The sequence below is a fragment of the Ranitomeya variabilis genome, chromosome 1 (genome assembly GCF_051348905.1).
Source record: "Ranitomeya variabilis isolate aRanVar5 chromosome 1, aRanVar5.hap1, whole genome shotgun sequence".
Taxonomy (NCBI): Eukaryota; Metazoa; Chordata; class Amphibia; order Anura; family Dendrobatidae; genus Ranitomeya; species Ranitomeya variabilis.
Window position 1 is genome coordinate 22,173,548 of NC_135232.1, and position 27,405 is coordinate 22,200,952.

Genomic DNA, 27,405 nt, shown 5'->3' on the forward strand with positions numbered 1-27,405 from the left:
TCCTGGTTCCAGTTATATCAGCTAAGTCTGCCTTTTGCTTTTTGCTATTTGTTTTGGTTTTGTATTTTTGTCCAGCTTGTTCCAAATCTATATCCTGACCTTTGCTGGAAGCTCTAGGGGGCTGGTGTTCTCCCCCCGGACCGTTAGACGGTTCGGGGGTTCTTGAATTTCCAGTGTGGATTTTGATAGGGTTTTTGTTGACCATATAAGTTACCTTTCTTTATTCTGCTATCAGTAAGCGGGCCTCTCTGTGCTAAACCTGGTTCATTTCTGTGTTTGTCATTTCCTCTTACCTCACCGTTATTATTTGTGGGGGGCTTCTATCCAGCTTTGGGGTCCCCTTCTCTGGAGGCAAGAAAGGTCTTTTGTTTTCCTCTACTAGGGGTAGCTAGATTCTCCGGCTGGAGCGTGTCATCTAGAATCAACGTAGGAATGATCCCCGGCTACTTCTAGTGTTGGCGTTAGGAGTAGATATATGGTCAACCCAGTTACCACTGCCCTATGAGCTGGATTTTTGTATTCTGCAGACTTCCACGTACCTCTGAGACCCTCGCCATTGGGGTCATAACAGTTTGCCAGGCCAGTATTAAATGTTTAATGCGTTGCAGAAGAGGGATTATAAGAAAGAAGATTCTGAGTTTTTTTTTTTTTTTTCTTTCTTCTTCCCCTTTACCTCAGAGTGGCTATGCTTGCTGCAGACATGAATGTCCAGACCTTGATTACAAGTGTGGACCAGCTGGCTACTCGGGTGCAGGGCATACAAGACTATGTTATCAGAAATCCTAGGTCAGAACCTAAAATACCGATTCCTGAACTGTTTTCCGGAGACAGGTTTAAGTTTAGGAATTTTGTGAATAATTGTAAATTGTTTTTGTCCCTGAGACCCTGTTCATCTGGAGACTCTGCTCAGCAAGTAAAAATAGTTATTTCGTTCTTACGGGGCGACCCTCAGGATTGGGCTTTTTCGCTGGCGCCAGGAGATCCGGCATTGGCTGATATTGATGCGTTTTTTCTGGCGCTCGGTTTACTTTATGAGGAACCCAATCTTGAGATTCAGGCAGAAAAGGCCTTGCTGGCTATGTCTCAGGGGCAGGACGAGGCTGAAGTGTATTGCCAAAAATTTCGGAAATGGTCCGTGCTGACACATTGGAACGAGTGTGCACTGGCCGCTAATTTTAGAAATGGCCTATCTGAAGCCATTAAGAATGTTATGGTGGGTTTTCCCATTCCCACAGGTCTCAATGATACTATGGCACTGGCTATTCAAATTGACCGGCGGTTGCGGGAGCGCAAAACCGCAAATTCCCTCATGGTGTTGTCTGAACAGACACCTAATTCGGTGCAATGTGATAGAAAAACCGCAAATTCCCTCATGGTGTTGTCTGAACAGACACCTGATTTAATGCAATGTGATAGAATCCTGACTAGAAATGAGCGGAAAATTCATAGACGCCGGAATGGCTTGTGCTACTACCGTGGTGATTCTACACATGTTATCTCAGCATGCTCTAAACGTATAGCTAAGGTTGTTAGTCCTGTCACCGTTGGTAATTTGCAACCTAAATTTATTCTGTCTGTAACTTTGATTTGCTCACTGTCGTCTTATCCTGTCATGGCGTTTGTAGATTCAGGTGCTGCCCTGAGTCTTATGGATCTGTCATTTGCTAAGCACTGTGGTTTTACTCTTGAACCATTAGAAAATCCTATTCCTCTTAGGGGTATTGATGCTACGCCATTGGCAGCAAATAAACCGCAGTATTGGACACAGGTTATCATGTGCATGACTCCTGAACACCGCGAGGTGATACGTTTCCTGGTTTTACATAAAATGCATGATTTGGTTGTTTTAGGGCTGCCATGGTTACAGACCCATAATCCAGTCCTGGACTGGAAGGCTATGTCAGTCTCAAGTTGGGGCTGTCGTGGTATTCATGGGGATTCCCTGCCTGTGTCTATTGCTTCTTCTACGCCTTCGGAAGTTCCGGAGTATTTGTCTGATTATCAGGATGTCTTCAGTGAGTCTGAGTCCAGTGCACTGCCTCCTCATAGGGACTGTGACTGTGCTATAGATTTGATCCCAGGCAGTAAGTTTCCTAAGGGAAGACTGTTTAATCTGTCGGTACCTGAACATACCGCTATGCGTTCATATATCAAGGAGTCTCTGGAGAAAGGACATATTCGTCCGTCTTCTTCCCCCCTTGGTGCGGGATTCTTTTTTGTGGCAAAAAAGGACGGATCTTTGAGACCTTGTATTGATTATCGGCTTTTAAATAAGATCACTGTCAAATTTCAGTATCCTTTACCGCTGTTGTCTGACTTGTTTGCCCGGATTAAAGGTGCCAAGTGGTTCACCAAGATAGACCTTCGTGGTGCGTACAACCTTGTGCGCATTAAGCAAGGTGATGAATGGAAAACCGCATTCAATACGCCCGAAGGTCATTTTGAGTACTTGGTGATGCCTTTTGGGCTCTCCAATGCGCCTTCAGTTTTTCAGTCCTTTATGCATGACATTTTCCGGAAGTATCTGGATAAATTTTTGATTGTTTATCTGGATGATATTTTGGTTTTTTCTGATGATTGGGATTCGCATGTGGAGCAGGTCAGGTTGGTCTTTAAAATTTTGCGTGAAAATTCTTTGTTTGTCAAGGGCTCAAAGTGTCTCTTTGGTGTACAGAAGGTTCCCTTTTTGGGGTTCATTTTTTCCCCTTCTGCTGTGGAGATGGACCCAGTCAAGGTCCGAGCTATTCTTGATTGGACTCAGCCCTCGTCGGTTAAGAGTCTTCAGAAGTTCTTGGGTTTCGCTAACTTCTACCGTCGTTTTATCGCTAATTTTTCTAGCATTGTGAAACCGTTGACGGATATGACCAAGAAGGGCTCCGATGTAGCTAACTGGGCTCCTGCTGCCGTGGAGGCTTTCCAGGAGTTGAAGCGCCGGTTTACTTCGGCGCCTGTTTTGTGCCAGCCCGATGTCTCACTTCCCTTTCAGGTTGAGGTGGATGCTTCAGAGATTGGAGCAGGGGCCGTTTTGTCGCAGAGAGGCCCTGGTTGCTCTGTTATGAAACCTTGTGCCTTTTTCTCCAGGAAGTTTTCGCCTGCCGAGCGAAATTATGATGTGGGCAATCGGGAGTTGTTGGCCATGAAATGGGCATTTGAGGAGTGGCGTCATTGGCTCGAGGGTGCTAAGCATCGTGTGGTGGTCTTGACTGATCACAAAAATCTGATGTATCTCGAGTCTGCTAAACGCCTTAATCCGAGACAGGCCCGCTGGTCATTGTTTTTCTCCCGCTTTGATTTTGTTGTCTCGTATTTACCAGGTTCAAAGAATGTGAAGGCCGATGCTCTTTCTAGGAGCTTTGTGCCTGATGCTCCTGGAGTCGCTGATCCTGTTGGTATTCTTAAAGATGGAGTTATCTTGTCAGCTATTTCTCCGGATCTGCGACGTGTGTTGCAGAGATTTCAGGCTGATAGGCCTGAGTCTTGTCCACCTGACAGACTGTTTGTCCCGGATAAATGGACCAGCAGAGTCATTTCCGAGGTTCATTCCTCGGTGTTGGCAGGTCACCCGGGAATTTTTGGCACCAGAGATCTGGTGGCCAGGTCCTTTTGGTGGCCTTCCTTGTCAAGGGATGTGCGGTCATTTGTGCAGTCCTGTGGGACTTGTGCTCGAGCTAAGCCTTGCTGTTCTCGTGCCAGCGGTTTGCTCTTGCCCTTGCCTGTCCCGAAGAGACCTTGGACACATATCTCCATGGATTTCATTTCTGATCTTCCGCTATCTCAGGGCATGTCCGTTATCTGGGTGATATGTGATCGCTTCTCCAAGATGGTCCATTTGGTTCCTTTGCCTAAGCTGCCTTCCTCTTCCGATCTGGTTCCTGTGTTTTTCCAGAACGTGGTTCGTTTGCACGGCATCCCTGAGAATATTGTGTCAGACAGAGGATCCCAGTTCGTTTCTAGGTTCTGGCGATCCTTTTGTAGTAGGATGGGCATTGATTTGTCGTTTTCGTCTGCTTTCCATCCTCAGACTAATGGACAGACGGAGCGAACCAATCAGACTTTGGAGGCTTATTTGAGGTGTTTTGTCTCTGCTGATCAGGACGATTGGGTGACATTCTTGCCGTTGGCTGAGTTTGCCCTTAATAATCGGGCTAGTTCCGCCACCTTGGTTTCGCCTTTTTTCTGCAACTCTGGTTTCCATCCTCGCTTTTCTTCGGGTCATGTGGAGCCTTCTGACTGTCCTGGGGTGGATTCTGTGGTAGATAGGTTGCAGCGGATCTGGAATCATGTGGTGGACAACTTGAAGTTGTCACAGGAGAGGGCTCAGCGCTTTGCCAACCGCCGCCGCGGTGTGGGTCCCCGACTACGCGTTGGGGATTTGGTATGGCTTTCTTCCCGCTTTGTTCCTATGAAGGTCTCCTCTCCCAAATTTAAACCTCGTTTTATTGGGCCTTACAAGATATTGGAAATCCTTAATCCTGTATCTTTTCGTCTGGATCTTCCTGTGTCGTTTGCTATTCACAATGTATTTCATAGGTCCTTGTTGCGGCGGTACATTGTGCCTGTAGTTCCTTCTGCTGAGCCTCCTGCTCCGGTGTTGGTTGAGGGCGAGTTGGAGTACGTGGTGGAGAAGATCTTGGATTCTCGCCTCTCCAGGCGGAGGCTTCAGTACCTGGTCAAGTGGAAGGGCTATGGTCAGGAGGATAATTCCTGGGTGGTCGCCTCTGATGTTCATGCGGCCGATTTAGTTCGTGCCTTTCATGCCGCTCATCCTGATCGCCCTGGTGGTCGTGGTGAGGGTTCGGTGACCCCTCACTAAGGGGGGGGTACTGTTGTGAATTTGCTTTTTGTTCCCTCTAGTGGTTACTAGTTTTTTGACTCTGGTTTTTCTGTCATTCCTTTTATCCGCACCTGGGTCGTTAGTTAGGGGTGTTGCTATATAAGCTCCCTAGACCTTCAGTTCAATGCCTGGCAACGTAGTTATCAGAGCTAGTCTGCTGTGCTCTTGTCTACTGATCCTGGTTCCAGTTATATCAGCTAAGTCTGCCTTTTGCTTTTTGCTATTTGTTTTGGTTTTGTATTTTTGTCCAGCTTGTTCCAAATCTATATCCTGACCTTTGCTGGAAGCTCTAGGGGGCTGGTGTTCTCCCCCCGGACCGTTAGACGGTTCGGGGGTTCTTGAATTTCCAGTGTGGATTTTGATAGGGTTTTTGTTGACCATATAAGTTACCTTTCTTTATTCTGCTATCAGTAAGCGGGCCTCTCTGTGCTAAACCTGGTTCATTTCTGTGTTTGTCATTTCCTCTTACCTCACCGTTATTATTTGTGGGGGGCTTCTATCCAGCTTTGGGGTCCCCTTCTCTGGAGGCAAGAAAGGTCTTTTGTTTTCCTCTACTAGGGGTAGCTAGATTCTCCGGCTGGAGCGTGTCATCTAGAATCAACGTAGGAATGATCCCCGGCTACTTCTAGTGTTGGCGTTAGGAGTAGATATATGGTCAACCCAGTTACCACTGCCCTATGAGCTGGATTTTTGTATTCTGCAGACTTCCACGTACCTCTGAGACCCTCGCCATTGGGGTCATAACAGGTCTCGTCTCCTAAGTTTAAGCCTCGGTTTATCGGCCCTTATAGGATTCTGGAGGTTCTCAATCCTGTGTCCTTTCGTTTGGACCTCCCAGCATCTTTTACTATTCATAATGTTTTTCATCGGTCATTGTTGCGGAGGTATGAGGTGCCGGTTGTTCCGTCTGCTGATCCTCCTGCTCCTGTGCTGGTTGAGGGTGAGTTGGAGTATGTGGTGGAAAAGATCTTGGACTCCCGTGTTTCCAGACGGAAACTTCAGTATCTGGTTAAGTGGAAAGGCTATGGTCAGGAGGATAATTCTTGGGTGACAGCATCTGATGTTCATGCTCCTGATTTGGTTCGTGCATTTCATAGTGCTCATCCAGATCGCCCTGGTGGTTCTGGTGAGGGTTCGGTGCCCCCTCCTTAAGGGGGGGGTACTGTTGTGAATTCTGTTTGTGGGCTCCCCCGGTGGTGTTTTATGGTAGTGCCACTTATTTGCCTTCTTCTATCCTTGATCACCTGTTGACACCCATTAGGGGAGTTTCCTATTTAAGGCTGCTTGGCTGCTGGTCTGATGCCGGCCAACAATGTATCAGTAGCATTCTGTTGCATTCTCCTGCCTCAAGATCCTGTTCAGCTAAGTTGAATTTTGTTTCTAGTTTATTCTATTTTTGTCCAGCTATTTGCAATGTGACTCTCTGTAGCTGGAAGCTCTCGTGGACTGGAATTGCCACTCCAGTGGCATGAGTTGTCACTGGAGTTTTAAAGTAATTTCAGGATGGTGTTTTTGAGTAGTGTTTTGAAGTTGACCGTGAAGTGACTCTTTCCTGTACTTCTGCTATCTAGTAAGCGGACCTCACTGTGCTAAATCTGCTGTTCATCCTACGTATGTCTTTTCCTCTTGACTCACCGTCAATATCTGTGGGGGGCTGCTATCTCCTTTTGGGGTTCATCTCTGGAGGTAAGGCAGGCCTGTATATTCCTCTGATAGGGGTAGTTAGATCTCCGGCTGGCGCGTGGTGTCTAGGGCATCGTAGGAAACACTCCCCGGCTACTTCCAGTGTCGTGTCAGGTTCAGGTCACGGTCACTTTAGTTCCCATCACCCGAGAGCTAGTCCGTTGTTATTTTGATTTCCCTGCCATTGGGAAAATCATAACACATATAGATGAAAATATATAAAAACTACAAAAAATTTTTTTTTTTTTTTACAAGTAAATAGACAATCCTGATATACGAATAATAATTATCTCAATTCTAAAGAACAGATTCTTTTGCCTGAATGATATACAAGTTCTATAAGGGTACCGTCACACATTGAAATTTCCATCGCTACGACGTTACGATTCGTGACGTTCTAGCGATATCGTTACGATATCGCTGTGTCTGACACGCTACTGCGATCAGACACCCTGCTGAGAATCGTACGTCGTAGCAGATCGTTTGGAACTTTCTTTCGTCGCTTGATCACCCGCTGACATCGCTGGATCGTTGTGTGTGACAGCGATCCAGCGATGTCTTCGCTTGTAACCAGGGTAAACATCGGGTAACTAAGCGCAGGGCCGCGCTTAGTAACCCGATGTTTACCCTGGTTACCAGCGTAAACGTAAAAAAACAAACACTACATACTCACCCGTCGGTGTCCTTCAGGTCCCTTGCCGTCTGCTTCCTGCTCTGAGTGCAGCCGTACAGTGAGAGCAGATCACAGCACCGCTGCGCTCTGCTCTCACTTTCCGGCTGCACTCAGAGCAGGAAGCAGACGGCAAGGGACCTGAAGGACACCGACGGGTGAGTATGTAGTGTTTGTTTTTTTACGTTTACGCTGGTAACCAGGGTAAACATCGGGTTACTAAGCGCGGCCCTGCGCTTAGTTACCCGATGTTTACCCTGGTTACCCGGGGACTTCAGCATCGCTCCAGCGCCGTGATTGCAACGTGTGACGGCAGTCTACGACGCTGGAGCGATGATTATACGACGCTGCGACGTCGCGAATCGTGCCGTCGCACCGATGAAAATTTCAATGTGTGACGGTACCCTAAGACGTGCGCGGTTCATATGTCCACAAATCGCTAATTAACAGCCAGTGGTAAAGTCCCACATCACGTGTCCTCCTGCCTCATCTGCCATCACCAGGCTGTGGGCTGCACTGGGGATGGAGGAGATGTCACGACTTGAAGCTCTGAGAGGCGCAGGCACTATCCATTCACAGAGACTAGGGTGGCTGGGACCTTTATTGCCGCCCAGTCTGGCAGTAATCGTCTCCCTGCTTTGGCCAATGGGACAGCGCCACGCCCTAAGCCTCCAGCTTACTGCTAGGAATTGCCAGTTATAGACCATACTGGGTCTAGTTTACCCTGGCTGTTCTGTTCTTCCTTTGCCTGTTCTGACCTCAGACGGTTTATCGACGATCTTTCTGACTCGGCTTTAACCACATCATTTAGTCTGTAGGGATATAAACTTTGAGGCTCATGTATCCAACAGTATTCTGTCCTATTTAAAGTTCTGTTGTTAAAACCCATTTTTTGTTGTGTCTGAGACCATTCATATGGGAGCGCAAGGATGCTGCGGTCGACGACTTTCCATTTTCAGTGCTCGCTGAGGATGAGGAAGCATCCCCGGAAGCCAATGTCACCAAGGTGAAGGTGTCTAATGAAAACTTTTGAACCACCCAACTCAGGGACTTAACTCTGAAAGGTGGTCTTGAGAATGTGACTGTCTTAAATGGTGTTCCTCAGGAACCGTGGGCCGACAGTCGGTGCCCATATTTCGCAATTAGTGCAGATCTGTCCTATTAAGTGACCAAACTAACATGCGATGCAATAGAGCTATTACTGACTGAATCCAGGGCCCTACAGATGCAGAGTGTTAGACATGGCTAATTCTTATGTGTTGGGTGGTCATACAAGACCCACAGGTAAATCCCTCAGAGATTCTACTGACCCGTGTGCTGCAGAGAAATATTGAGCTACTGTTCTTCCTGTTCCACATGCCAGTTAACATCGCCAGTGGCCCACTTTCACAGTCCCCTAGATCTGTTGCCCATCATCAAAGTCCATTTGAACTCCTGTATGTGGCAAGCTGAGACCACACCCTACAGAAGTGTGAAAGCGCATGTAACCTAGATGCAAGATAGGACTGCCAACATGATGCCTATTGTGAAAGAGCATCTACTCTAAGCACATGAGGCACAATCCAGGGTGTATAATAGACTGGCTCAAGTAAAACAGTTCAACGCTGGGGATCGGGCAATTTTGCTGGTGCCCACAGTGGAGAGCAAGTTTCATGCCAAGTGGCAAGGATCATATGAAGTGGTGGAGCAGGTTGGTGAGGTCAACTATAAAATTCACCGACTAGGAAAAAGAAAGCTCAACCAGGTGTTCATTTCAACTTAATCAAATCTTGGTAGGATAGGGAGCCTCACGAAGCTCCTAGTTTGTTGGCCAAGTCCGAAGCCAATGTTGAAGATCTCAAAGTGGCAGAAACTTTGTTAAACTCCCAAAAGCAGCAATGAATGGAGCTTTTACACTAAAATAGAGACCTCACTCAGGTCATTGAGCATGAAGTTCTCACAGAGCCTCATGTTCGCGTCAACATGAAGTCCTATCAGATTCCAGAAGCAGGTCCAGAGGTAAAATGAATACTGAATTTGGGGGTAATTGAAGAATCAAAGAGCAGATGGTCCAGTCACATAGAATTGGTAGCAAAGGCAGATTGAGAATGCGGATTATGTAACTATTGCAAATTAAGTTTTGCAAATAGTCACATCTCCAATAAGCGCTTCATTGCTGAGATGATTCAACAGAGCTTCTCTTCTTATTGGGTCTTCAACAAACTGAGATAATGTGTGCATGAAATACCGGACCCTGTCAGCAATGTCAAGTGCATGCTGCCATGTGCACCAAGAAGGAGGGAATGAGCAGGGACGGGCTGGGCCGGGTGGCAGGGAGGCAAATGCCCCCCGGGCCGCCACCCCAGGCGCACACGTCGGTGCCAGGGCCAGGAGCTTTCTCTGAGCTCAGCTGTGTGCACAGCTGTCTAACCTTGATGGCTGCGCAGTTCTGAGTCTTCGACTCCCTCTGCCCTCCCTGGACTTCTGGTCAGGTGACATGGCTGTAGCTAGAATATATGGGCTCCTTCCAGATCCTGACTACAGCCCATACATTCTAGATGTCTGTAGTGAATGTGCTAGAATGTATGGGCTCCTGTCAGGTCCTCTCAGCAGCCCATACAGTCTAGCTGATTCACTGCTGAGAATGATGTAATGTATGGGCTCCTTCCAGGTACAGCGTCTACATGACAAGAAGAGGAGCAGCGCCTGCTGGGGATCGCTTGTGAGGTTAGTATGAAAAACATTTTTTTTTCTTTATAAAATTAATTACATGGGTGAGGGGGGCTGCAAATGATGGAGGGGGGCTGTACATGATGGAGGGGTGCTGCAAATGATGGAGGGGAGCTGTAAATGATGCAGGGAATGCTGCAAATGATTGAGGGAGTGCTGCCAATGATGGAGGGGGGTTGCAAATGATGGAGGGGGTCTGTTAAAGGGAACCTGTCACCTGAATTTGGCGGGATTAGTTTTGGGTCATATGGGCGGGGTTTTTGGGTGTTTGATTCACCCTTTCCTTACCCGCTGGCTGCATGCTGGCCGCAATATTGGATTGAAGTTAATTCTCTGTCCTCCAGAGTACACGCCAGCGCAAGGCAATATTGCCTTGCGCAGGCGTGTACTCCGGAGGACAGTGAATGAACTTCAATCCAATATTGCAGCCAGCATGCAGCCAGCGGGTAAGGAAAGGGTGAATCAAACACCCGAAAACCCCGCCCATATGACCCAAAACTGGTCCCGCCAAATTCAGGTGACAGGATCCCTTTAATGATGGAGGGAGTGCTGCAAATGATGGAGGGGACCGCAAATGATGGAGGAGGGCTGCAAATGATGAAGGAGTACTGCAAATGATGGAGGAGGGCTGTAAATGATGGAGGGGTGCTGCAAATGATAGAAGGGTGTTGCAAATGATAGAGTGGTGCTGCAAATGATGGAGGGGGTGCTGCCAATGATAGAGGGGTGCTGCAAATGATGGAGGGGGCTGCAAATGATGGAGGAGGACTGTAAATGATGGAGGAGGGCTGTAAATGATGGAGAGGGTGCTGCAAATGATAAAGGGGTGGCTAAACAACAAAGGACAGGGTGCAACACAGTATATATTTATTTCAAATGCAATTACAATAATCACAGGGTGCTACTAATGCATAGGAAGGGGCAACAATAACTGGAGGAAACACTAATGCGTATGTAGAAAGTGCACACCTGAGGTACAGAAAATATCAAAAACTACTTTATTATCACCAAAGCACAAGCATGATTAAAAACATTTAAAAACAACAATGATAACACCCCCATCCATGTACTGTACAATAATGCATCTATGTGACCCTAGGACATGATACCGTAGCAACATAGGCACTCATAATGGAAGTGCAATATGCATGAATAATGTAAACCAACACCAAAAAGTTATCATAAGGTCATAACAATCCAGCCATAAATAATAAAATAACAATCTAGTCAATATAGTTGGCTGAGTGGTCATAACATGGACCCTGGAACGTGGGCATCCCCACAGGTGTAAGCTCGGTGTCTGAGAAAGATAAAGCAATTGTCCAAAGAAGGGGGGTCACATACTGTGACAGGAAGCCATCCTAAATCCATCATACGTGCAAAATAGCACTATACAGATTGGAACAAGAGCGCAGAAAAAGTGTATTATAGTGGACAAAGTTATTATCCAATATTAAATACCTGCAATGTCAAATAGATATGCTGTGCTGCAAAAGAAGCAGGTGGTAATCACAGGGGAGAGCCCATGTAAATAGCTAGAGAATCCCTAAGACAATAGAGAGCCCCTAGATGAAGGGAGGGAGATGGATGGCGTGGAAAGATGGGAGTGTGGGAGAGTTTAATGAATCGGGGGAGCGGGAGGTACATAGTGGGGGACGTTGAGGATGCAGTGACTGGTAATGAATTGGGGGAAGAGTACAGGGGCTAATTAATGTATATATTTATTAGGTGGGAAAATGGCTATTTATAGTTGGTGGGGTGCAGTGATGGATTATAATTTATATTTGTAATGGTGGGTTGCATAATAACCAATTATATATTAATGGTGGGTGCGCATCTGTATTCAGATGTGTAGTGTAGAAGAAAGGGAAAAAGTGGGGAATGTGCTCTGAAAGCTGGGCTCTAGGTAACTATGTGTTATTTTATGCAGAGACCAGTCCTGGCTGGAAGAAATGATGGCGGTCTGCGCTGCATGAAAAAGAAAAGCAAAGATGAGGGGCTTCAGCTAGAGACGTCACTAGTGAGTCAGTGTGCTACCTGTGCACTGACACTATACTCTCTGTTTCCTGTTCACTGTACACTATATGCAGAGCTCCTGTATATAATGTCCCTGGTAATCACTGTATTACCTATACACTGACATATACAGAGCTCCTGTGTATAATGTCACTGGTAATCACTATATTACCTGTACACTGACACTATATACAGACCTCCTATGTACAATATCACTGGTGATCTCCGTATTTCCTGTACACTGACACAATATACAGAGCTCCTGTGTATAATGTCACTGGTGATCACTGTATTACCTGTACGCTGACACTATATACAGACCTCCTATGTACAATATCACTGGTGATCTCTGTATTACCTGTACACTGACACTATATACAGAGCTCCTGTGTATGTCACTGGTGATCACTGTGATACCTGTACACTGACACTATATACAGAGCTCCTGTGTATAATGTCACTGGTGATCACTGTGATACCTGTACACTGACACTATATACAGAGCTCCTGTGTATAATGTCATTGGTAATCTCTGTATTACCTGTACGCTGACACTATATACAGACCTCCTATGTACAATATCACTGGTGATCTCTGTATTACCTGTACACTGACACTATATACAGAGCTCCTGTGTATGTCACTGGTGATCACTGTGATACCTGTACACTGACACTATATACAGAGCTCCTGTGTATAATGTCACTGGTGATCACTGTGATACCTGTACACTGACGCTATATACAGAGCTCCTGTGTATAATGTCACTGGTGATCACTGTATTACTTGTACACTATACACTATATACAGAGCTCCTGTGTGTGTATATCACTGATGATCTTTGTATTACCTGTACACTATACACTATTTACAGAGCTCCTGTGTATAATGGCATTAGTGTTGTTTATTTTTTATTAATGATCAGTATTGTAGTATTCAGTCACTATGTGGTGATGGTAGTATGTGATCTGGTTATGATGTGGCGGTATTTCTTCCTGTATGTGGTATTATTTGGTCACTATGTGATGGTAATATGAGATCTGGATATGGTATGGTGGTATTTGTTCCTTGTACGTGGTATGCAACATCAGCAGCCGGAGCAGCAAGTGAGGGATGGGGACCGCGGCAGATTAAGTTGGTGTCTCTGCCAGGGAAGGGGGCAGAAGGCAGAGGCGCTGGCACTACAGCTTCTCTCTTCCCAGTTATAATAATCCCATATATTCAATGCTATATTCAAATTACAAGACAAAGTCAAGTTTTCCTGTCTTTGGCAGACAAATTATTTGTCCCCAGAACAATGAACAGAGGTCCTAGCTCTGTACTGCAGAACCAGACAGGGTAGGACTGGACTGGCGGGGTACCAGTGAAATGCCAAGTGGGCCCAAAAAAGAGAAGGGGAAAAAAAAAATATAGTTTATAGGGGCACAGGACCTTTTAAAGCGCAGGCAGGGGCGTATGCACGCAGGGTTCAACCTGACCCACCGCAATGACCAGGGCCAGCGTCATCACCTGGAGCACCCGGACAAACAAAGGAGCCACTCGCCAGAGATGACAGGACACTATGGGGCTGGTGAGTAGGCCCATTATTCTGTATGGAGCAATACATGGGTCCATTATACTGTATGGAGCATTATATGGGGCCCATTATAGCGTAGGAAGCAATATATGGGCCCTATTATACTCTATGGAGCAATATATTGGAACCATTATACAGTTTAGAGCAATATATGGAGCCATTCTGTATGGAGAAATATATGATGCTCATTATACTGTATTTAGCATTAGCATAGAATCTAGTTGGAAGGGACCCCTGGGGGTCATCGTGTCCAACCCCCAGCTCAATGCAGGATTCACTAAACCATCTCAGACAGATGTCTGTCCAGCCTCAGTATGAAGACTTCCATTGAAGGAGAACTCACCACCTCTTGTGGCCACCTGTTCCATTCATTTGATCACCCTCACTGTCAAAAAGTTTTTTTTCTAATATCTAGTCTGTATCTTCTCCCTTTCAGTTTCATCCCATTGCTTCTCATGTTTCCATGTGCAAATGAGAATAAGGTTGATCCATCTACAATGTGACAGCCCTTCAGATATTTGTAGACAGCTATTAAGTCTCCTCTCAGCCTTCTTTTTTGTAGCTAAACATTCCCAGATCGTCTAAACGTTCCTCATAGGACATACTTTGCAGTCCGCTCACCATCCTCTTCTCTGAACTTGCTCCAGTTTTTCAATGTCTTTTTTAAAATGTGCCCTGAATGGGACCCAGTATTCCTGATGCCGCCTGCCCAAGGATGAGTAGAGGGGGATAATTTCTTCACATGATCCATACTCTATGCTTCTCTTAATACATCCTAGAACTGTGTTCTAGCCTGTGCAGCCTGTGATCTATTAGCATACTCAAGTATTTTTCACACGTGCTGTTGCTTAGTTCTATTCCTCCCATTTTGGAGATGTAATTTTTGTTTTTCTGGCCCAGATGTGGAATCTTGCATTTCTCCTTGTTAAACACCATTCGATTAGTCGCTGCCCCTTGTTCAAGCTTACAGTTGAGCTGAAAAGTTTACATCCCCAGCAGAATTTTTGCTCTCTTGGCCTTTTTTTTAGAGAATATGAGTGATAACACCAAAACTTTTTCTCCACTCATTGTTAATGGTTGAGTGAAGCCATTTATTGTCAAACTACTGTGTTTTCTCTTCTAAATCTTAACGACAACCCAAAACACCCTAATGACCCTGATCAAAAGTTTACAAACTCCATTTCTTAATACCGTGTATTGCCCCCTTTAACATCAATGACAACTTGAAGTCTTTTGTGGTAGTTGTGGATGAGGTTCTTTATTTTCTCAGATGGTAAAGCTGCCCACTCTTCTTGGCAAAAAGCCTCTAGTTCCTGTAAATTCCTGGGCTGTCTAGCATGAACTGCGCACTTGAGATCTCCCCAGAGTGGCTCAATGATACTGAGGTCAGGAGACTGAGATGGCCGCTCCAGAACCTTCACTTTGTTCTGCTGTAGCCAATGACAGGTCGACTTGGCCTTGTGTTTTGGATCTTTGTCATGTTGGAACGTCCAAATACGTCCCATGTGCAGCTTCCTGGCTGATGATTGCAAATTTGCCTCCAGTATTTTCTGATAACGTGCTGCATTCACCTTTACTTCAGCTTTGACCAAGTTTCCTGTGCCTTTGTAGCTCACATATTCCCAAAACATCAACGAGCCACCTCTGTGCTTTACAGTAGGAATTGTGTTCCTTTCATCATGTAACGTTTATGGTTGTGGCCAAGTTTAACTTTGGTCTCATCACTCCAAATTCCCTTGTTCCAGAAGTTTGAGACTTGTCTCTGCTGTTTTGCGTATTGTAGGCGAGATACTTTGTGGCATTTGCGCAGTAATGGCTTTCTTCTGGTGGTGACTCGACCATGCTGCCAATTTATCTTCACGTGTCTCCTTATTGTGCATCTTGAAACAGCCAAACCGCTAGTTTTCAGAGAGTCCTGTATTTCAGCTGATGTTATTTGTGGGTTTTTCTTTGCATCCCGAACAATTTTCCTGGCAGTTGTGGATGACATTTTTGTTGGTCTACCTGACTGTGGTTTTGTTTTTACAGAGCCCCGGAGTTTCCATTTGTTAATCACAGTTTGAACGCTGCTGTCTGGCATTATCAATTCCTTGAATATCTTTAAGTATCTCTTTCCAGTTTTATACAGTTCAACTACCTTTTTTCTTAGATCCATTGACAAATCTTTTGCTTTCCCCCATGACTCACAATCCAGAAACGTCAGTGGCTGGATGAAAGATGCAAGAGTCTGTCTGGATTCCAGAAACTCTCAGCTTTTATGCACACACACTGATTACAAGCAAACAGGTCACAGGTGAGGATGTTACCTGTACTATCCAGTCACATCCATTTGTGTCAACTTCTGTGCATGTTATCAGGCCAAAATCAACCAGGGTGTGTGAACTTTTGATCAGGGTCATTTGGATGCTTTGAGTTGTCATTATGATATAAAAAGAGAAAACAAAGTAGTTTGACAATAAATGGCTTCACCCAACCACTAACCACGAGTGGAGAAAAAGTTTGGGTGTTATCATTCATATTCTCTGAAAAAAAAGGCCAAGAAAGCAAAAATTCTGTTGGGGTATGTAAACTTTTGAGCACAACTGTATCTAGATCCTCCTGAATCCTTTCTCTTTCTTCTATAGTGTCAGCTATCCCTCCTAGCTTTGCATCATCTGCAAATGTGATTAGTTTACCTTCAGTTCCCTTATCTAGATAATTTATAAATATGTTGAACACTGGGCCAAGGACAGAGCCTTGTGGTACCCCACTTGAAACACTCTTCCAATTGGATGTGCAGCCATTTATTACCCCTCTGAGTATGGTCACTGAGCCAGTTATGAATCCACCTAACAGTTGCCTTGTCCATTCCATACCTAGTAATTTTTTCAATAAGGATAGTTTGAGAAATTTTATCAAATGCTTTGCTGAAGTCGAAAAATATACTATATCTACCGCATTTCCCTGCTCCACCCAGTCAGTGATTCCATTATAGAAGGAAACTAGATTAGTGTGGCATGACTTGTTTGCTACAAACCCATGCTGGCTCTGGATAATTACTGTATTCTTACCTAACTACATAGATGCTGTTTAATGACTTGGTCAAATATCTTTCCAGGTATAGAAGTAAGGCTAAGTGGCCTGTAGTTTCCTGGCTCCGTCTACTTTCATTTTTTGAAGATAGGGACATTTGCCCTTCTCCAATCTTCTGGGACGTCTGCTGTTTTCCAGGATTTTCAAAGATTCTGGCTAGTGGTTCTGCAATTTCCTCTGCTAACTCTTTCAATCCCCTAGGATTTAATTCTTCTGGACAGTAATGTAAATTAGCTCAGTGTTCCCTCATCATCTCTCTGTTTATGGAGAGAGTGAATTCTTTATGCACATCACACACATACGGCTCCTCTCTGTGCACACTACACGCATGCGGCCCCCTCCACGCACATTACACACATGGCTCCGCTCTGCGCACATTGAACACAAGGCTCAGCGCACATTACACACAAGGCTCCGTGCACATTACACACACGTGGCTCCGCGCACGTTACACACATGGCTCCGCTCCACGCACATGACACACACGGCTCTGCTCCACGTACAATACACACACGGATCCGCTACGCACACATTACACACACGGCTCCGCTCCACGCACATTACACACACAGCTCAGCTCCACGCACATTACACATATGGCTCCGCGCACAATACAAACGCGGCTCTGCTTCGCTCAGCACACATTACACACACAGCTCCACTCCACGCACATTACACACACGGCTCCGCACACATTACACACACGGCTCCGCTCCGCACACATTACACACACGGCTCCGCTCCGCACACATTACACAAGCGGCTCTGCTCCGCTCACATTACACACACGGCTCCGCTCCGCACACATTACACACACGGCTCCGCTCCACGCACATTACACACACGGCTCCGCTCCGCACACATTACACACACGGCTCCGCTCCGCACACATTACACACATGGCTCCGCTCCGCACACATTACACACACGGCTCCACTCCGCACACATTACACACGCGGCTCCGCTCCGCACATTACACACACGGCTCCGCTCCGCACACATTACACACACGGCTCCGCTCCGCGTACATTACACACACGGCTCCGCTCCGCACACATTACACACGCGGCTCCGCTCCGCACACATTACACACGTGGCTCCGCTCCGCACACATTACACACGCGGCTCCGCTCCGCACACATTACACACACGGCTCCGCTCCGCACACATTACACACACGGCTCTGCTCCGCACACATTACACACACGGCTCCGCTCCGCACACATTACACACACGGCTCCGCTCCGCACACATTACACACACGGCTCCGCTCCGCACACATTACACACACGGCTCCGCTCCGCACACATTACACACACGGCTCTGCTCCATCCTCCTCTATAATACTAGACATCATCCAGTCCTGCAGACACTGAGAACCCTGGAGCTCCGCCCCTGATCATGTGACTCCTCCTCATGTGACTGATCACATGACTGTGACGTCACACAGGTCCTGTCAGCACACAGCGGCCGCTCTGCAAGAGGAGGTAGGTGCTGTGTCCTGGGTGTCGCCCTCTTTATAGCCTCCGTCACCCTGCACTGTATATGGGGGAGAGAGTGACAGACCCCGCACTACACATGGGGGAGAGAGAGTGACAGACCCCGCACTACACATGGAGGAGAGAGAGTGACAGACCCCGCACTACACATGGAGGAGAGAGAGTGACAGACCCTGCACTACACATGGGGGAGAGAGAGTGACAGACCCTGCACTACACATGGAGGAGAGAGAGTGACAGACCCCGCACTACACATGGAGGAGAGAGAGTGACAGACCCCGCACTACACATGGAGGAGAGAGTGACAGACCCTGCACTACACATGGGGGAGAGAGAGTGACAGACCCTGCACTACACATGGGGGAGAGAGTGACAGACCCCGCACTACACATGGAGGAGAGAGTGACAGACCCTGCACTACACATGGGGGAGAGAGAGGGACAGACCCTGCACTACACATGGAGGAGAGAGTGACAGACCCTGCACTACACATGGAGGAGAGAGTGACAGACCCTGCACTACACATGGAGGAGAGAGTGACAGACCCTGCACTACACATGGGGGAGAGAGAGTGACAGACCCTGCACAACACATTGAGGAGAGAGTGACAGACCCTGCACTACACATGGGAGAGAGAGTGACAGACCCCGCACTACACATGGAGGAGAGAGAGTGACAGACCCTGCACTACACATGGAGGAGAGAGTGACAGACCCCGCACTACACATGGAGGAGAGAGAGTGACAGACCCTGCACTACACATGGGGGAGAGAGTGACAGACCCCGCACTACACATGGAGGAGAGAGTGACAGACCCTGCACTACACATGGGGGAGAGAGAGGGACAGACCCTGCACTACACATGGAGGAGAGAGTGACAGACCCTGCACTACACATGGAGGAGAGAGTGACAGACCCTGCACTACACATGGAGGAGAGAGTGACAGACCCTGCACTACACATGGGGGAGAGAGAGTGACAGACCCTGCACAACACATTGAGGAGAGAGAGTGACAGACCCCGCACTACACATGGAGGAGAGAGATTGACAGACCCTGCACTACACATGGGGGAGAGAGAGTGACAGACCCTGCACTACACATGGAGGAGAGAGTGACAGACCCCGCACTACACATGGGAGAGAGAGTGACAGACCCCGCACTACACATGGGAGAGAGAGTGACAGACCTCTTGAAAGGAAAGGGTGAAACTATAAGATGCAATAAAAGGAGCATATTACAATATATAACTGTACAGTGCATAAAATACAGATAATTTGCAATACACAGTAATATGAGGTAATAAACAAGGTGATTATTACCTCTCTAATACAGTCTGTAATACACAGTAATATGAGATAATATGCAAGGTGATGATTACATAATAAAATAGCAAACATATTATACACACCGGACTGTAACACATATATAGTGACTTACCAACTATGCTTAGAGCAGGCTGTTAACAAGGAGCATGACAGAGAAAAGAGTGGTGTGTTTTCTCCTCATCAGCATATATTAGCAATGGCTGCTGATCCTTTCACAGTGTCATAATAAGACCACAGTGCAACAGGAACAATCCTACAATGCCCTAGGAACTTCCCATAATACATTGCAAACTGAACGAGAATGTATATACGAAATCGCCAGCAGATAGTGCTGTTACCTTACAATGTAAAAATATAGGAAGGATTAATATATATACAGAAAATGTCTGTAATAACCGAGACACAAAATATGTCTAAACTTTAGGCAGCGAATTTACTGATTTGACAGCTCACTCCCCGCTTGACGTCAGCCGACATCATTATTGTGTTTATTGGATGAGAACAGCAGAACGAGTTCCCCTACTGGCCTGAGAAAGAATTTGATCTTTCCTTGTTTCCCTATTTTTACTTCTGCCTTACGTTCTATTCCGTCCTTACTCAGGAATATCTGGGTGGTGAGACCTAATAGCCATTAATTTCTCCGGGACTGACAGTCTTTCATTAGTACTCCATCGCCAGGCTGGAGGTCTGGCTTGCTGGTTTGCCACTTTCTTCTCTGTTACAGAGTAGGCAGGTACGGTTTTCTTCACTTGTCCCAAAAAGCATTGGAGAGACTCTGTACTTGTCAACTCCTGTAATGGGCTTTATCATTAAATTCACCAGGTGGGGAGCAATTAAGTCCAGTCTTCTGAGTAATCAGCAGCACTGGGATGAGAACAGTTGGGTCATCAGGATCACTGGAAATTGGAGTCAGCGTTCTGGCGTTTATGATGGCTGACACTTCTGCCTTGAAAGTTGTCAAGGTTTCGTGCATCAATCTTGCAGATCCTTCATGTAAGGAGATTGAATCAAGGATTCACCTTGCCACACCTATCATTCTCTCTCATACACCTCCCATTTGTGAAAAATCTGGTGGACAAATATGTTTGACGGGTCCTCTGATGGCAATGAAACGCCGGAGAACATTTATGAAGCATGTAGTGTCCATAGATTCGATTACCTCTATGTGGATGGCTCTATTGGATAGACAAGTGAACATAATCGCCCATAGTTTCCCGTTCGTGAGGCCTCCTCTGGTTTGTCGGACAACCACAGACCAAGGACCAAACGCATCTAGACCGACGTTGATTAAAGGTGGATCTGTGCTAAATCGGTCATATGGAAGATCCTCTATCTTCGGAATCTCCGACATACCACAAAGTTTCTTGCAAGCAACACAGTTAAAGGTGAATCTACACACATCTCTTAGCTCCAGCTAACCACAGTCCAGATGCTCTTAAGGCTCTTGGTAATGTTGAACAAGCAGAGTAGCTATGTGGTGTTGTCCTGGAACTATCACGGGATGTTTCTCTGCAGAATCTATTGTTGCCTCTTTAAGGCGTCCTCCTATTCCTAAGAGACTATCTCCATCCATGACTTGGTCGAGTTTCCTCAGAACACTATCTTTTGGCATTGGTCTTTTGTTGGTTACATAGTTGATTTCTTTGGCGAAGTTTTCCCGCTGTACAGCTCGGATAATTAAGTTTTTTGACTGCTCTAGATCGAGAGCTGTGTGGACATGTTTACAAGTGCGTCATTACCACCTCCTCCCATCGATGCCCGTGTCACATGATCGCGGGTCGCCAATGGGTTGGCATGACAACCCGGGGTCAGCAGAAGAACCCTGTGATTGTAATTGCTGGATCGCTATGATAATTGTGATATTGGATTATTATCAAAGTTGACTCGCTTGTTTAATTTGATTCTGCATCGACTTGTAGGACCAAAATCTTATATAAATTTAGGGCAAATTTATGCAGAAATATTGAAAATTCTAAACAGTTCACAAACTTTCAAGCACCACTAAAACCCCTCAAATGTTTCTATTCATTATCTCCAGTTAATTTTTGTGTTTTTCACTTGTTTACATTTAAGATCTTCTGATCCTCTTTAGGGTACCGTCTCACAGTGGCACTTTGATCGCTACGACGGTACGATCTGTGACGTTCCAGCGATATCCATACGATATCGCTGTGTCTGACACGCAGCAGCGATCAGGGACCCCGCTGAGAATCGTACGTCGTAGCAGATCGTTTGGAACTTTATTTCGTCGCTGGATCTCCCGCTGTCATCGCTGGATCGTTGTGTGTGACAGCGATCCAGCGATGCGTTCGCTTGTAACCAGGGTAAACATCGGGTAACTAAGCTCAGGGCCGCGCTTAGTAACCCGATGTTTACCCTGGTTACCAGCGTAAAAGTTAAAAAAAACAAAAACCGTACATACTCACATTCCGGTGTCCTTCAGGTCCCTTGCCGTCTGCTTCCCGCTCTGACTGACTCCCGGCCGTAAGGCAGTACAGAGCACAGCGGTGACGTCACCGCTGTGATCTGCTTTCACTTTACGGCGGCACTCAGTGAGAGCGGGAAGCAGACGGCAAGGGACCTGAAGGACACCGGAATGTGAGTATGTACGGTTTTTTTTTTTTTTACTTTTACGCTGGTAACCAGGGTAAACATCGGGTTACTAAGCGCGGCCCTGCGCTTAGTAACCCGTTGTTTACCCGGGGCCTTCGGCATCGTTGGTCGCTGGAGAGCGGTCTGTGTGACAGCTCTCCAGCGACCACACAACGACTTTCCAACGATCACGGCCAGGTCGTATCACTGGTCGTGATCGTTGGAAAGTTGCAGAGTGTGACAGTACCCTTAGAATAAAGATCTTCTGTTGCATTTTTCTAAATAGGAGATTTTTCCTGTTTGACCCATCAAAGATGACTAAGGACAGAGACAAGATGGTGGAGAAGATATTAAACCTCACCCTTGAGATAATCTTCCATCTTACTGGAGAGGTGAGAGGCTCTGATGTCATCACATGACCTCATTATCTATGGGAATAACAGGTGATATGACCGGAGAGGTGAGAGGCTCTGATGTCATCACATGACCTCATTATCTATGGGAATAACAGGGGATATGACCTGAGAGGTGAGAGGCTCTGATGTCATCACATGACCTCATTATCTATGGAAATAACAGGGGATATGACCGGAGAGGTGAGAGGTTCTGATGTCATCAGATGACCTCTTTATCTATGGGAATAACGGGGGATATGACCGGAGAGATGATGGACTCTGGAGATGTCTGTAGTGATATTATTAATGTCTCCACACTCAGGATTACACAGTAGTGAAGATCTCTAGTAATCACTGTCAGGCCCCTGTGTCTGAAGGATGGGGAGGAACCCTAAACCCAATCCTGGGGCTTCCACCTCACCCCCACATACATGAGGACATCAATGACCTGAAGATCCTAGAACTCGCCAACAAGATAATTGAGCTGCTGACTGAAGAGGTGACGCTGCTGGGAATGCTGGGACATTATACAGGACAGCAATGGAGGATTCTGGGTGATGATGGTATCATTGTTTGTCAGGTTCCTATGAGGTGTCAGGATGTCACCATCTATTTCTCCATGGAGGAGTGGGAGTATCTAGAAGGACACAAGGATCGGTACCAGGAGGTGATGATGGAGGAGCACCGGCCCCACACATCACCAGGTAATAGTCAGGACTAAATACACACGGCCTATAATTCTCTGTATGTAATAATGATGTCAGTCCTGTCTGTGTCTCCTCAGTTCTCTCCAGTAAGAGGACAACTCCAGAGAGATGTCCCGCTCCTCCTCCTCCTCAGGACGATCAGGTAGATGGAGATCTCCCTATGATGTGTAGACGGCTGTGACGTCCTTGTGTTCAGTCTTGTTTTCTCCTCCAGTATTATATGTTGTATACTTGTGTAATGAGAGCGGTGGAGACGGCAGGATCACAGCTGACCACAGACGTTACATGTCCGGATCTTCTCACCATTATTCCTGGGGACTTCTCCAATCATCGGGGACTTTTACAATATTTGTTTTGCAGCTTTTGGATCCTGATAAAGATCCGAACAATGGTAATGGTCTAGAGAGAAATGTGAGGAGCGATCAGCGGTGCAAAGAGGAGACCCCTAATGTAAAGGGAGATCAGTGGTGTAAAGAGGAGACCCCTAATTGGAAGGTCGAACAGCAGTCTAAAGTAGAAACCCCTAATGTGAGGAGGGATCAGCGGTATAAAGAGAACCCTACTGTGAGGGGCGATCAGCAGTGTAAAGAAGAAACCCCTACATATGACTGCCCAGGTGAGTGGTGACCTCGGAACAAGGCAGAGAAGTCACAGATTTGTCTCCTCTGAATCAAACAATTTTGTATGCTCTTTGCTCTGTCAGATTTCCAGTGGTATTTTAAATCCTTCATTCAAAATACAAATGAACTATTAATGAAAGTAATACCGCTACAGGTGATCACACATTTAGCACCTTTATATTATACATGGATGTGAATTCTGCATATGTGCGGGAGGCTGAGTTCCATTTCCTATTGTCAGTATGTTTGAGTCCCAGATATTTAATAAATTAATGATATTGGGGTTGAGGGTATTTCAAGAAGATTATTCTGCTAAAGGAATTTCGACAAGGGAATGCACAGGATAAGAGTTTTGAAAATAGAGAAAGTTTTTCAGCATCTGCCATTTTGTACGGGGAATGTACAGATTTGGGAATTTTTTAAATAATTCCAATGGGCTTAAATTTGGGAAATAACCGCTTGGTTGTACTTTTCTGTTGCTGACTCCTCCATCCTTATAGAGTCTTTAGACACTTAGTTTTTGTTATCATAAAGCATTATTTTATTTATGTATCTGCATGTAGCGCCACGGACACTGTTCTTGTGGTACCGACTATGAGGTACTAATCCATATTATTAATTACTTTTCTATGGGATTTCACTTTGACATCGTGGAAGAGTCATTTTAGTAATAAAACCATTATCATCTGGCCAGTACAGTGATCCTGCAGTCAGGGGCCTGAGTTTACCAGTGAAAACAGATTTTAAAGTTTTTTATTTTTTTTTATTTTAAAATTTACAAAATCAGTTTTATTCTTTTACAGGTAGTTGTGGTATACATTGTGCATATGAAGAACAAGCCATTATCCAAGATATAGCATCATCCCTTCAAATCCAAGATCTGTCATCTGATGCTTTTAAACAAGTCCAATCTCCTGATTCACTGCAGAATGTTGATCAAAATGAAAGTCACAATAGGGGTGTTCAACACGAAAGAACTCCCACAGGGGAGAAGCCATATTCATGCTCAGAATATGGGAAATGTTTTGCTGAGAATTCATCTCTGGTTGACCATCAGAAATCTCACAAAGAGGCGAAGCCTAATTTATGTTTAGAATGTGGAAAATGTTTTTCCTTTAAATCAGAGCTTGTTAGACATCAAGTAATTCACACAGGGGAGAAGCCATTTTCTTGTTCGCTATGTGGAAAGTGTTTTAGGCAAAAGTCAGCTGTATATGTACATCAAAGAACTCACTCAGGGGAGAAGCCATTTTCATGTTCAGAATGTGGAAACCGCTTTGTTCACAAATACAATTTTGTTAGACATATGAGAATTCACTCAGAGGAAAAGCCATTTTCATGTAATCTATGTTGGAAATCTTTTACTCAGTACTCATATTTAGTTGATCATCAGAAAACTCACACAGGGACGAAGGCTATTTTATGTTTAGAATGTGGTAAAAGTTATAGCAGTAAATCAAGTCTTGATGTACATGTAAGAGCTCATCACACAGGGGAGAAGCCGTACTCATGTCCAGAATGTGCAAAATGTTTTACTCGGAATTCACAGCTTGCTGCACATATAAAAACTCACACTGGTGAGAAGCCATATTCATGTTCAGAATGTGAGAGATGTTTTACCCATAAATCAGATCTTGTTAGACATCAAAGAATTCACACAGGTGAGAAGCCATATTCATGTATTGTATGTGGAAAGTGTTTTACCCAAAAGTCAGCTCTAGTTTCACATGAAAGAATTCATAAAGAAAAACCATACTTATGTAAAGAATGTGGAAAATGTTTTACTTGGGAATTGCAGCTTGATGAACATATAAAAACTCACAATTTGATTTGATTGAAATGGTTCAGCTTGGTGTAATTAGACTTTAAACCAACCACCATAGTAGTATCTGACCTGCTTCAAATTAGCAAACAAGGGCAGTTTTTAGTACGTGAAAATTGGAGGTAATGAGGAAGCTAAGAATATTTTTCAATTGTCTTCGGATGTTAATGGTATAAATGGTCGCTGTCATTTCAGACGTGTTCTCATTTGATACTATTAGTGACAAAAATGAAATGTGTAAATTATTGTATAGAAAAATGTAGCTGCTTTATCACTGAAAAGTTGGTGTGCCACTTCCTATGTCATGTATATAGGCTCCCGTCTAGATAAAGCCAGGTTTTACTAGCTTCCCAGCAATTTTCCTGCAATTCATGGCGCTTAATAAATTCTGTATCCTCCATTAAACTATTTCTTGCCTATTTGTTATTTTCTCCGGTTTTGTTATATTCGTGGATCAGTATTCTATGTTTTCAAAGGTTAGTAGCTATTGTGTCCGTATTTTTTGCAGACTTGAATTATTGAGTAGACTTTACTTGGTTTATTCAATCATCAGCATTTATAGCTCCACCTCGGACCTTGATCAATGGGTAAGAAATAGATACATGAAGATGTAAAAAAATTAGATTACAAATTGAAAAGTATGCATAGGTTTGCTCAATGTATATAGGTACAATAGTCATGAATAGATAGGTAGTCATGAATATATACAGCGGGTGAAATAAGTATTGAACACGTTGTCACCAATTTTCTAAGTGAATGCATTTCTAAAGGTGCTATATTGACATGAAATTCTCACCAATCCACACAGGCAAAGAAAACGTCCATAAATGTCCATTTTATTTGTAATATTGAGAAATGACACAGGGAAAAAAGTATTGAACCCATGAAGAAAGAGAGGTGAAAAAAAGCCCTGGAAAGTTTTGACACCAGCGGAAATCTATTAGTAATTAGAAAGCAATCTTGCCCCTTAGTGAGAAAGAATATCAGTTGGTTCAACTGAAGGCCTATAAAAAGGTGTTTTATTACCAAGGTGTCACACAAGAAACCTCTCATCATGGATAAAACCAGTGAGCTGTCTCAAGACCTTCGCAACTTTATTGTTGCAAAGCATGATGGCATTGGTTACAGATTAATTTCTAAACTACTGAAGGTTCCAGTGAGCACTGTTGGGGCCATAATCCAGAAGTGGAAAGAACATTATTTCACCATAAACTGGCCATGACCAGGTGCTCCTCACAAGAATTATTTATTATTATAGTGCCATTTATTACATGGAGCTTTACATGTGAAACATGTATGCATAATAAAAACCAAGTACAATAATCGTGAACAAAACAAGTCACTGACTTTTACAGGAGGAGAGAGGACCCTGCCCGTGAGGGCTCACTGTCTACAAGTGAAAGGTGAGAATACAGTAGGTGAGCGAAGAGCTGGTTGTGCAGTGATATTGTGGAACGAGGGTTGCTACAGGTTGTAGGCTTGTTGGAATAGGTAGGTCTTCAAGTTCCTTTTGATATGTTGGGGTAGACAGTTCCAGAGTAGGGGGGGATGAGCTGGAGAAATCTTGTATGTGATTGTGGGAAGAGGAGATAAGAGGGGACTAGAGAAGATGATCTTATGAGGATCAGAGGTTGCGTGGAGGTAAGTACCAGGAGACTAGGTCACAGATGTATGGAGGAGATGGGTTTCAGATGCCATTGTACGTCATGGTTTGGGTTTTGAACTGGAGACTCTGGGCAATGGGGAGTCTGAACAGGTGGATTAGTTGGGCATCAGAGTTTAGGACAGATTGGAGGGGTGCGAGAGGGGAGGCCACAAAATAGGAGGTTGTAGTATTCAAGACAGGAGATGATGAGGGCATGCACTAGTGTATTTTCAGATTC

At 45.2% G+C, this 27,405-nt stretch overlaps 1 protein-coding gene across 4 annotated transcripts in view; it reads left to right on the forward strand.

The window, feature by feature from the left end:
- LOC143802809 (uncharacterized) overlaps positions 1-26,012 on the forward strand; it is a 410,869-nt gene extending 384,857 nt beyond the window's left edge. For 2 of the 4 annotated variants that reach the window (XM_077281360.1, XM_077281362.1), the window contains exons 2-7: positions 22,265-22,370; positions 22,696-22,872; positions 22,954-23,077; positions 23,158-23,222; positions 23,441-23,696; positions 24,504-26,010. In XM_077281360.1, the coding sequence (XP_077137475.1) occupies positions 22,293-22,370; positions 22,696-22,872; positions 22,954-23,077; positions 23,158-23,222; positions 23,441-23,696; positions 24,504-25,534 (1,731 nt within the window). In that variant the 5' untranslated portion in view covers positions 22,265-22,292 and the 3' untranslated portion in view covers positions 25,535-26,010. Of the gene's footprint in view, positions 1-17,992; positions 18,048-22,264; positions 22,371-22,695; positions 22,873-22,953; positions 23,078-23,157; positions 23,223-23,440; positions 23,697-24,503 lie in introns of those variants that run through there. The other 2 variants (XM_077281363.1, XM_077281364.1) reach the window with 2 other exon arrangements.
- The last annotated feature ends 1,393 nt before the right edge of the window (positions 26,013-27,405 follow it).